Source organism: Pelobates fuscus, chromosome 1 (genome assembly GCF_036172605.1).
Source record: "Pelobates fuscus isolate aPelFus1 chromosome 1, aPelFus1.pri, whole genome shotgun sequence".
NCBI classification, from domain to species: Eukaryota; Metazoa; Chordata; class Amphibia; order Anura; family Pelobatidae; genus Pelobates; species Pelobates fuscus.
The window spans coordinates 190,777,378-190,790,003 of record NC_086317.1 but is presented as its reverse complement, the minus strand read 5'-3'; the positions used below and the strand labels follow the sequence as shown (position 1 = coordinate 190,790,003).

Below are 12,626 nucleotides of genomic sequence, written 5' to 3'. Positions count from 1 at the left end.
TAAAAAGAAGTGGTTTCGGGTCTGAGCTTTTCAAACACAATACAATGCATGCAGAGAGATTCACTTTCTCTCTCATTTGTAATGTTCTATTTTTTTATTTTCTGAGGAAGTCTTACCAGGACGAAATGTGCAGGGTGAGAAGGTTTTGGTGAATAGCCCCTGTTCTATCTGGTGATGTTGCATTACACACTAATTGTTTTTATATATAAGTTAATTATAATAAATGAAGCGCTAAACTAGTGTATATTGGCATCCACTATTTCATCTGTTTCTACTCCTTTATGCAGCTGTATTTCCATTTTCACTTGTGCACATGTGCATTTTTATATACTACTGTTTATTGTATTTTTTGTGGAGTGTGTTTTACAAATTTTAAACACTTAATTATAAAATTTGTTTACACTATCAAGTGGTTTGTATATTGACATAAAATCACTTGCAGGATTATTTACTAAAGTTGGAATTCAATGTGGATTTCAAATTCAAGGCCACAGTAGAGATAATTTTCCCTTTAGAGACAATTGATTCACATTGAATGCTCACTGTAGTGAATATATTTGTTGGTATGTGCATTTTAGTCTGCTAGTGTCTCCTCTTGATGGCCAACCCGACTATCCATGTAATATTACCAGAGGAGTAAACTTGACACTTAAAGGACCACTGTAGTGCCAGGATAACATACTCGTTTTCCTGGCACTATAGTGCCCTGAGGGTGCCCCCACCATCAGTTACCCCCTCCCACCAGGCTCTGGGGAGAGGAAAGGGGTTAAAACTTACCTTTCTCCAGCGCCGGGCGGGGAGCTCTTCTCCTCCTCTCCTCCCATTCGGCTGAATGCGCACGCGCGGCAAGACCTGCGCACGCATTTAGCCGGTCTCATAGGAAAGCATTATCAATGCTTTCCTATGGACGCTTGCGTGCTCTCACTGTGATCTTCACAGTGAGAATCACACAAGCGCCTCTAGCAGCTGTCAATGAGACAGCCACTAGAGGATTTGGAGGCTGGATTAACCCATTTATAAACATAGCAGTTTCTCTGAAACTGCTATGTTTATAAAAAAAAAATGGGTTAACCCTAGCTGGACCTGGCACCCAGACCACTTCATTAAGCTGAAGTGGTCTGGGTGCCTAGAGTGGTCCTTTAAGTTAACCCCTTAAGGACACATGACGTGTGTGACATGTCATGATTCCCTTTTATTACAGAAGTTTGGTCCTTAAAGGGTTAAATAGCCCACACTGTGAAGGTAAAACAAGCTTCAATTTGGCTGCATAAATTTCCATTCCATTTTCCATGCTCCTTCACCTGGATGGGACATTCATGGTTCCATAATGATCCTGTTTATGCAAATCATTTCTATGCACAGTGCTGTAAATTGATTGCTGTTGTGTCTGAGCCACTGTTGAAATAGACGATGGAGTACGTGTAGGTGGCAGGGTGCCTCTTTTCCTCTGCTGTGTGCTATGATGGCTGTATATGCTTGAGTTATTAACAGCTCCCCGGCCTGAGCGCTGCGGTTGGTGTTGTTGGTAATTGTAGTTCTGCACATAGTTGTGCTGGTTCTGTTGCCGCAATGTAGCCCTTCCTTCAGGACCTGCGAGGTCTGGCTCACTTCGGCTACTTTTGAGAGTCTGCATGTAATTGAAGTCGCTTCCAGGACTTACTGGAACACCAACAGACATATTTCGCTGACGACCCCAAGTGTCAACCTGACTGTACGAGCTAAATCGGTGACTATCCTTCTTCAGGGTACCATTGTATGTAGGCTGCAGGAGAGTAAGAATATAAGAATATTAGAACTCATGTACATGCTGGAAGTGAAATTATCCCACTATGCCTTTTTAAGTGTAAGAGTGGGTATTAATAGTAATAGTACTTTTTTATCAATGAAAAATGTAATGGTACTTTTTATCAATGGAAAATGTTATTCTCTTAAAACTCTTATTATAATCAAAACACATATAAAGGACATGGTAAGATGCAAATAGCCAATACTAGTATACAATGCACACAAGCATATTAAAGCTGATATTTTACCATGTGATACCTTCAGGGATCCTGGTATATTTTATGAAGACTTTAGAAGGTGACATCCCCACTTGGACGGCTCTGGCCCTTGGGGATATTCTAGTTTTCTCAAAAGCATTTTTAAAGCTTATCCAGAAATATTAAATTATTTGAAAAGTGTATCCAAAAACATTAAGCCAAGGCCTATGTTTGAAATCAGACTTCTATCCTCTTCCTTTACTTCAAATTTTTCATATATTTGTGTTTACCTTTTTATGCCCTAAGTCAACCTGAATTCTTACCTGAATTCTTACCTGAATTTACTTTCCTACATTATCAACTTACAACTACACTGTGTCATACTCTTGTGCAAACTAAAATGGTTGTATTTAAAACTTTAAAAATAAGAATTACACAAATGCCATATTATAGTGCCAATCCTGACATGTCATTCATCCTGATGGGATTATAAATTACATATATTTGCATGTATTTTACATATGCTGCTTGTATAAATATAAATTGCTTGAATAAGTAGAATTAAAATGGCAGTGACTTATTATAACCCTTTGATATGGTAATTAGGTAATTAAATATAGTTTGTAACTTAAACATCTCAATCAACAACCTCAACTGCCCTGAGCCTCCCGTCTGCTCTCTGTAACTTCCTCCTTTGGCCTCATGCAGTTGTCGACTTCAGCAACTCATACAGCAGGAAACACTATTGACCTCATCTTCACCAATCTCTGTACCACCTCTAATCTCTCCACTGTTCCATTTCCTTTGTCTGACCACCATCTACTAACATTTGACATCAGCATACCCCGTTCCAAAATTTCACCACCCTTTGACAAAGACCTACGTATATCCTCTATATACATACAGATTAGGTGACGTGTAAGGTGGACCTTGGTTGTAGGTATCACAGACAGCTGAAAATATAAAAAAAACACAACCTAGTGCAATAAGGTCTGATACAAGTACATATACGATTATCAGTAGGTATTGTACTCACAATTACAGAGCCAATAACATTAGGCTCAATGTGCAGCCTGGTGGGAATATTAGGAGGGATCCCACTCCCTAGCTGGACAGGATGGGATTATGTTCTGAAGATCCTCCACCCAAAAACATTCCAGGACATAAGGTGTAGTTAAAAAGCTAATTTATTTGAAACAGTGACACAAAATAAAATAACAAGCAGTAGACACCGCAAAGTCTTTAGTAAAATAAAATACTTGCAAAACGTGTTTCGCCTAAATAGGCTTCCTCAGTTGCATAAGTCTCTTGTACTGACGGCTGTCTTCTTATGTAGCTCTCCTTTGATTATCAATCTCAATCTGCTGGGATAGCCGTGGACTGCTTCCGTCCTCTTCCTATGACCCTTCTCTCAGCCGTCCTCATTTTGATAATGTACTTCCGGTTTCGCTCTGTACTTGGAACGCATATGCATTCCACTTACGATCTCGCTCTGTGCTTGGAGTGCAAATGCGTTCCACATACGATATAAACTTTATTGTCCATTGTAATTGTCCCCTAAATGTCCGAATAAGCGAACATATACGCAATATAAAAAAAGGGTTTGAAAACCATAGCGTATCTCAGCACTTTAAAAGTATGCACAATCAGAACCCCATAGAGCTTTTTTTCTGTGCCCTCAAATTGGTAAAGAAAGACTGGAGAGGTGGCAACCACACTAATAAAATAGGGAAGGAATTTGAACACCCTTATCCCTTTGAATTTAGATTTTTAATTGTGACATTTCCTGTGACTGTTATTTCTAGCCTTCAATTTTAATTTTTCTTTTTTTATTGGGTTTTAAAAAGTTTTTTAAAAATAGTTCTTGGTAACTTTTTAACTAATTTAAGTTTAATTTAAATCAAACATATTTTATTAAATTAATTTGTGATTACTATATATTTTATTTAAGTATTTTATGGACTGCCCATATTTAATATGGATGTCTCCCTTTTTAACAGAATGCCCTTTCTTAACACATCATATGGATTTATTACTCTTATGTGCTTACCCATTTTTAAAGCTTGTTGTAACCCCTACACATTGCTTAGTAACTGGATTAATGTCTTGTAATTTATACACTATGGATTGCAGTATTACTACATATTGACACCATCTTTTATATGTGGAATGGATTCCCGTTCTTTAACATATCGTTTTTCCATTTTCTTTTCTCTGCATTTGTTTTTCCGGAGTACCCACATTGTAAATAGACAATTACAATGAACAAGTTTATATCGTATGTGGAACTTCCAAGCACAGAGCGAGATCGTAAGTGGAACGCATATGGGTTCCAAGTACAGAGCAAAACCGGACGTACATCATCAAAATGAGGACGGCGGAGAGTAGCTTCATAGGAAGAGCTACACGCGGCTATCACAGCAGATCGAGATTGATAATCAAAGGAGAGCTACAGAAGAAGACAGTCGTCAGGACAAGATACTTATGCAACTGAAGAAGCCTATTTAGGCGAAACGCGTTTTGCAAATATTTTATTTTACTAAAAACTTTGCGGTGTCTACTGCTTGTTATTTTGTGTCACTGTTCCAAATAAATTAGCTTTTTAACTACACCTTATGTCCTGGAACATTTTTGGGTGGAGGATCTTCAGAACATAATCCCATCCTGTCCAGCTAGGGAGTGGGATCCCTCCTAATAGTCCCACCAGCCTGCACATTGAGCCTAATGTTATTGGCTCTGTACTTTTGAGTACAATACCTACTCTTAATCATTTATGTACGTGTATCTGACCTTATTGCACTAGGTTGTGTTTTTTGTATATTTTCAGCTGTCTGTGATACCTACAACCAAGGCCCACCTTACACTCCACCTAATCTGTATGTATATTTTGCTTTATGTGTGAATAGAGAGGTAATCACACAGGTGTTTTAGAGTGTGGTGGTATCTATTTGTTACATATTGGGACTTTGTATTGTTTGTTTACTCTACGTAAATCCTCTGTCCGTACTCCCACCTCTAACGCTCGCCTCCAAGACTTTTCCTTCTGATGGGTCTATATAAATCAAATAATAATAATAATAATAACAAGGTGTGGTATACATTCCATTTTAAAATTACACCCAATTCTTCTCATTCAATAGTTGGTGTGGTGAAATTATGTTATCAAACTAATATGGTGACTAGGGTTCATGTGACCAAGCTCATGTATCCCTTTCTTACAGGTAATTCAATACCTGTGCAAGTCAGAAAGAGATAACCACTTCCCCCATCTCCATTCCTCCCTGTTCTTTCTTGGCCGTGCTACTAAGCAGACATGTGAGCAGACATGAGCTAAGGTTATCATGGTGAACTGTGTGTGGGATCTGATGATTTATAGTTGTTTAGATATTATTGTTAGTTAGTAATATTATGGTTGTTGTTTTAGTTATATGATGTGTCATTATTTGTATGTTGTTTTATTTCTGAATAAATCATTTATCTGTGTATGCATACATACCACAACTGGTGGTGGAGCTGTTTGTTTTATTCTTTAGAACTGTGTTGTCACAATGGGCACGGGAGCAGTGAGAGAAGAGCATTGGATTTGGCTATTTTTTTCTTCCTTTGTTTAATATTGCTGTATAAGCTTTCCAAAAAAATGATTTAATATTAGGAGAAATATTAATATTTTGTAATACTTTGATATTTTTTTATATATTAATTTGTATATAGGATATATATTTTTGATATTTTAATTTGTTGGAAAAATTATTTTAGAAGTCTATCCAACAATATCAAAATAATTTGGAAACCTAATCCAACAATATTAAATCAATTGACTGAATATTGAGGTCATGATTTATGATTAGAAAAGTTACCAGAGCTTCTGCCCACCATCTTGCCATTTCCCATCAGTCATCTTTTGAGGCAACTAAAGGGATACTATTGACACAAATACAAATTTGCTGCCTTTTTTTGCACAAAAAACTATTGTTTTGCAGAAAGCTCCACAATAAGCCTGCATCCTTAAGCACATCTCCTTGTACCAGAAATAGTTCCTTGCATGATTTGTTAACTTGACAAAAGAAGTTGAGCTTGTTTTAAACACCACTTTTTTCACAATTGTTGAGTTTTGTAAAAATGCATGTCACTTGATCATTGTCAAGATTGGCAAGTGTAGAAAACATACATAAGACAAAAGAACCCCTACTATGTCTTATGTTTTAAAAAGACATAGATCAGAAATGAACAAAAAACAGATCCTGAAAGAGGAAGAGCAGAGGAAACAATAGGATAATAGTATGTTTGAGGTGACAGAGCCACTTTAAACCATTCTGGAATGCTTTGAATTCGTACCTGAGGTCTGCTTAACGCTGTTTTCCACTTCCACTACAAATGCCAGAGAGCCAATAAAAATCAAAGCTTTTTCATTTGTTAACTACCATAATTGCTTTTTTGCTAATGTATATATGTTTAAACTATAATTGACCCATGAATATTATTAACTTTATTTAAATAAAAGAGAAGTTTTATCGTGTCTGTACCATTTTATGATTCCTTTGATATACAGTTCACCATTACATATTCAATGAAGCTAAGTGTGTTATTAAAAAGAGAAGAAATGTTTTTGCCTTGTACATCCATATGAATTACACTGCTTGTTAGAAAAACATGAGCACTTAATCACAGCCCTTATAATGCATCTGCAGTTTTATTGTAAGAGTAGCCCAGGTTAAATATATATATATTTAAAAAATATAATATTAAAAATATTTGAGCTTCACTATTGAGGTTCTTGTCGTATGCTATGATTTATATTTTATGGCATTTTTCAAAACTTCTGCTGCTGTAACATTTTGCATCCTGTCTATGTCTGTGTCTTGACATAAAGGAGAATTAATTTGTGTGAATAGTAATTCTCACAAAGGAATCTGAGGGATTACAATGATTTAATAAATAATGAAGCAATGGACTGTGGATTGCCACATCTATGTTTTGTGGAAACTTTACTCCACCATCCCAAACACACCCTGCTTTTTAATAGGGACGCAGAGGAGGTAACCTTGTAAATATGATCTGCCTGGATAGCATATGAGAAATTAAATGCATTTTGGGTGAAGATTTATGACAAACATGTTTTACAGAGACAAGCTCTTTTAAAATAAAACTCTCTCATTTAATGCCTTCATAAAACATAAAATCTGTCTGACAAACTATACAGGTAATTGCTAAAGAGCTAACAAATATGCTATTTTAATATTAATATTTTAAAAAAAAACTTGATGCAGAGGGATTAAAGGACAAAGCGTGTATGAACATGCTAAAACAAATAGATCAGTTTCTTTATTAACTCAAAACATAATTGTCCTTTACATACTATTTTAATATTATTATAAAAATTGGATGCAGAAGGATTAAAGGACAAGGTGTAGGATATACAATTACCCTTAATATTAAAACTGTAATAATATGCTATTAAAAATACTAATGTTTCATTAGTATTACAAACCATGACTATTGTGCTTTACATATTTCCTTAATATTATCCTAGATTGTCATTTTAGTTATTTCATATGTTACATCGGCACCATATTCAATGTTTAACAATTAACGTGAGGAAAATGTGCTAATAAAAACTCCGATATCATACTATTCCCAATCCTTACACCTCCAGGGATATTAAGATTAAATTATATCCAATGAACAGCAACTACTAAAAAAAATAATTCTATCCTTTCCAACTTAGCCCCACTGATCTCTTCAAACTATCACAGTTACACAATTAATCAAGCATACTCTGGCAACTTCCCACATTCCCACTAGACTCGTGCACCAATAATTTTCAGTGTTGTATGAAATCATGCTACATGCCAAAATACAGAAGATCTCCATTTTCCCTCCATTTCCATTTGAAATGTCCCCCTGTGACAACCTACCCTGAAACCTTGTTATTTTTCTAAGCACAAGTTATTTTCCCTTGGATTTATTTCTATCTACCGAACGAAGACCACCCCCTGGCTCATTATCTTCAAAGTAACCACAAAGTTAAGTGCTCTCTGTGGGCAGCCGCCATTCGTATAACCGAAAGGCACGTGCATCTTGCCTCCCAAACGCAGGTACTTGATCATCGAGTGTATGGAACTCTAAGATGGATACTCTAACGAACCTTGGTGACTTTGTACCGCCGCCTGCTTCTGTTCCCGACAAACCAAGAAATCGTTGTTCGGTGGAAAGGTATGCGCAAACGAGACACACAATCGCTACCTATGAGCCAGGGAAACCGTTTGGTATTTTGTTCATTTTGGAACTCCCAAAAGTGACCGACTGCTCCACTTTTCTTCTGAAACTAATTTAGGCAGACGCCATGTGTACGGTCAGTCAAAACATTACCCCGGTGGCGATTTGGCTGTATTTGTTGAGAGCCCAAATTGCCCAAATAGCGCTCAGATCCAGGTTATCCAGGGATATAGGACTTGTGGGGGTTCCTATTAAAATCATGTTTGTTTTGGGGTGTTTTATGTTTTATTCACTGTACCTCTAATGCCTGGGAGATAAATAGTTTAAGTAACACAGAGACACCTGGGAGTGTTTTATCTTTGTTTCTGCTGGAGTCCCCCTGCTGGGGGGTTGTGTATAAAAGTGAGCCATCTGGCCATAATAAAACATTTCTGTTGTACCCTTCATCAAGTATAGACTGATGTTTGGGTTTACAAACGACAAATGGCTCTAATGCACATGACATTGCAGGAGTTCGGGAGAGTGCAAATTAACGTGCTATTCGAAGTACATGGGGTTTGTTACACTCCCCTTCCCTGAATCTCTGTTAGAAACTCCTCCTCCTTCCCTGTATTTACATACCTTATTGATTGTCCAAGTGGCAAAACTACCAGAGTGTTAGTAGGGGACTAACTACTGGGGGACCGACTGCCCCGGATGCATTTTCTATCTGCAGGGCCAGTGCGACTGCTAGGCGATCTAGGCAGCCATTTAGGGTGCATTGGCCCAGGGGGTGCAGTATCTAGGTGACCAGCAGGAAGGGAGTACACAGCACAGCACTCCCTCCTGCTGGTCACAGCATGTACCATAGCCGAGCAACGGACCTCAGTATAGGATCTTCTGTATCCTTCACACAGCCTGACAGGAAGTGCTTATTGAGAGCAAAGAACAGCTTCCTGCCAGGCCGGGTAGATGAAACATTAGTTTAAGTAAAGTAAACTCACTTATATCCCAGACACAGAGACGCCTATGCGTGGTTTACCTATGTTTCTGTAAGAGACCCCCCCCCCACAGGAGTTGATTGTGCAAATCATGGAACAATCCATGGCAGCACAGACAGCATGGCAAACCAGAACTGGCATACATCAAGGAGAAACAGCATCACTACCAGGATCCATTAATGTAGGACAGCGAAAGAAGGTGAACTATGCTGCACTTACAAATTTTACAGCTGGAGAAATAGATATCGATGCCTATCTGCAGGATTTGAGAGACAGTGTGCTCTGGAAGACCTGGACAAAAATTAGCAAATTGTCAGGCACAGCAGCTGAAGCCTACCGGGCAGTACCCAACTCAGATATACACGACCATTACGACCACGACCATACTCAGTACGCTGTAACACCTGAAGCCTATAGGAGAAAATTTGGGGGGTTAAGAAAGTGTAACAGAGACTATTTTGCCAAATGGGCTTTGCGGATGCGTTGGGCAGCCAAGAACTGAATGCAGGGATGCCAGGCAACCACCCTAGATGACGCACTACAACTATTGCTGCTGGAACAGTTCTTTGACCATGCACCTACAGAGATCTGGGACTGGGTAAGGGATCATAAGATGAGGCAGCAAGGTAAGCTGATGAATACCATGATGGAAGGAAGTCAGAACACAGCTGAGGGCTTCCCCTTTTCAGGCCAAGCACTCCTCCACCATCCAGGCACACTCCATTGACCCCTTTGCCAATGCCGGCGCCATTCCGGAGAACTGGACCCTTGTGCCATGGGTGCAGCCAACCCGGGCATTTCAAAAACAATTACCCAAACTGGAATAGGGGAAGCTTGGAATATACAGCCACATCGGACTGCAGCACATTGTTACCAAGACACCAAGTTGCCTGGAGGAACAGTGGACTGTTTTACATGAGGTGAATCCCATGCCAGCAGCAGGCCACTACCAGGAACACCATTGGTAGTGGGTAACCGTAGAAGGCAAAAAGCACTCGTGACACTGTCACGACCTTAAAACTAGGTGAACCTTCAGGCCCGGACCGGACATAAAGTTGCAGTGAGGGAAGCAGGAGGTGCCATTCACAAACTTCCATCTCAGCTGGGGTTCAGAGCTAAGCACCTGGAGGTCGGGATTATGCAAGACCTACCAGCCGAAGTACTTTTAGGGAATGACTTGGGCTACCTGAAGGGGGTACCGATGCACTCCGAGGACTCTGCGTCTGTGTTTAAAAGTAGGCTATCTGGCCATAATAAAACATTCCTGTTAAACCCTTCATCAAGTCTCGACTGATGTTTGGGTATGCGAACGACAGCAAGCTATAATTCACACAACCTTGCAGGTGTTTGGGAGTGTGCAAATGAACGTGCTATACAAAGTACATTGGGTTCATTACACCCCCTTCCCTTGATCTCTGTTCGAAACTCCTCCTCATTCCATGCATTTACTTACCTTATTGATTGCCCAAATTGCAAAACTACCAGAGTGAGACTGGGCCTGTCACTTTCGGGGGCCCGACTGCCCCGGATGCATCCTCTATCATAGATTCATAGAAAAGACCATAAATTTACAGGGGGGAATAGAAATGGGGGGGGGGAGATGGGAGACACCATAGAGGATAGGGTGGAGACCACAAATGGACAGGGAGGGAGACCACAAAGGGACAGTGGGGACAAAGAGAAACACAGAGGGCTGAGGGGGCAAAGAGGCACACAGAGGGGCTAGGGGGGGGACAAAGAGGCATGCTTAGGGACTAAGATACACAGAGTGGGGCTGGGTGGGTTTGGGGGACAATGAGACACACATATTAGCTCTGGGTGCAAAGTTACACACAGAGAGGTTGGGGGGACAAAGAGACACACAGAGGGGCTGGCGGCTATGGAGACACAGAGTGGCTGGGGGATATAGAGACACAAAGTGGTTGGGGAGGACACAGAGGAGACACAAAGATGCTGGGTTGGGAAAGACACACAGAGGGACTAGAGGGAACAAAGACACACAGAGAGGCTGGGGGAACAAAGACACACACAGAGGGCATGGCTGACAAAGAGACACACAGAGAGGCTGTGGGAGACAAATAGACACATAGATGGGATGGGGGACAAAGAGACAAGGGGAGTGAATGAGGAGACAAAGAGACTCACAAAGGAGCTTGCAAAGGGGAAAAGACACACAAAGGGGTTGGGGAAGAAAAAGACACACAAAGTTGTAATTTTTTGTTTTGGGTGGGGGGAGCAAGACGCTGGTCTTTCCTTGCACTGGCCCTTTCTGTCTGTGCTACTACTACGGCATGTGGGCTGAGCATGGGTGGTGAGAGAGTGCTGAAGCTACTGGTCTTCCTCACTGAACCCTTGCTCACCCCTGTGCTAATGTCGGGAGCCAAAATATGGCATCACTTTGTCGTTGGCATCACTAAACAGCATGCGAGGGAGCAGTGAGGAAGGACAAGAAGATTCAAGCAGCCCCACACAAGACCCCAGGGAAAGGAACCACAGAACTTTAGGGAGAGGACCCACACCATCACTCCCAAAGGTAGGGGATTGGGTGGGTCTCCCAACTTTGTATCCCACGTTTGGAATTAGTGTAGGAAACGATTTAAAAATGTATTTTTATGTGTATGCTGTAACTTTTTTATGTATGCATTTTGGTCACTTTGGCAGAATGCATGTTCTGGGTGTTCCCCCAATTCTTTTTTGTCATTCCTGTACACAAGGGCCCTTTTCACTCCCCTTGCCTTTAAAGGTCCCTCTTCACTCCTTTTACCATTCTACAATCCTTTATCTTTAAAGATCCACTCTTCCTACTTTGGCATTAAAAATTAACATCCTTGTCATGTTCTTTGCAGTGCTGTGGAACAGCGATGACTTTGACCTTTCTCTTTTGTTTCCTAATGGCTAATAAGCTCTCTTGTTGGAAGGAACCAAGGAGAGCAGCGTGGCAGTTGCGGCAATGTAATCACTTGATGCTGCACATATCTGTCCTGTTCCTGAGTAACAACCATGTAACAGAGCTTCCTGTACGCTGACGGATGCTCCTAGTGCTCACTGAGGAATCCGAGCACTCCTCCAGATACCATAAGAACTGCAGACCCCAGAACAGCCGCAGCTTGGTTGGGGTCTCGCCATCTCCTACCCACCCTGGACCTACGACAAGGCTTCAGGTTCCAGTTGGTGAACAGCTCTTCCTCCAGAGAGTCAAGCAGGAATAGCTCTTACAATAGCTCAGAGGCTCCAAGTATAATGATTATAGCAATCTGTTGCAGTGTTATAGCTGTCCCCTCCACACAAGAGACAATACTCAAGTTGAGGGTGGAGAGGAACTCAATTTTAATGGAGGCACACTGGCCTTTTATGCAAGTTTCCCAACAAGTGTTACACCCATGTGGACCTTGTTGGGCACATGGACACAAAGTTAACAAACCAATAAAAACAGAGTTATACAGTGAGA

General features: G+C 40.4%; 1 protein-coding gene across 2 annotated transcripts in view; it reads right to left on the bottom strand.

The window, feature by feature from the left end:
* Positions 1–12,626, bottom strand: part of PKP1 (plakophilin 1) — a 448,336-nt gene that overhangs the window by 301,867 nt on the left and 133,843 nt on the right. For both annotated transcript variants that reach the window (XM_063453188.1, XM_063453189.1), the window contains exon 3: positions 1,302–1,762. In XM_063453188.1, the coding sequence (XP_063309258.1) occupies positions 1,302–1,762 (461 nt within the window). The remainder of the gene's footprint in view (positions 1–1,301; positions 1,763–12,626) is intronic.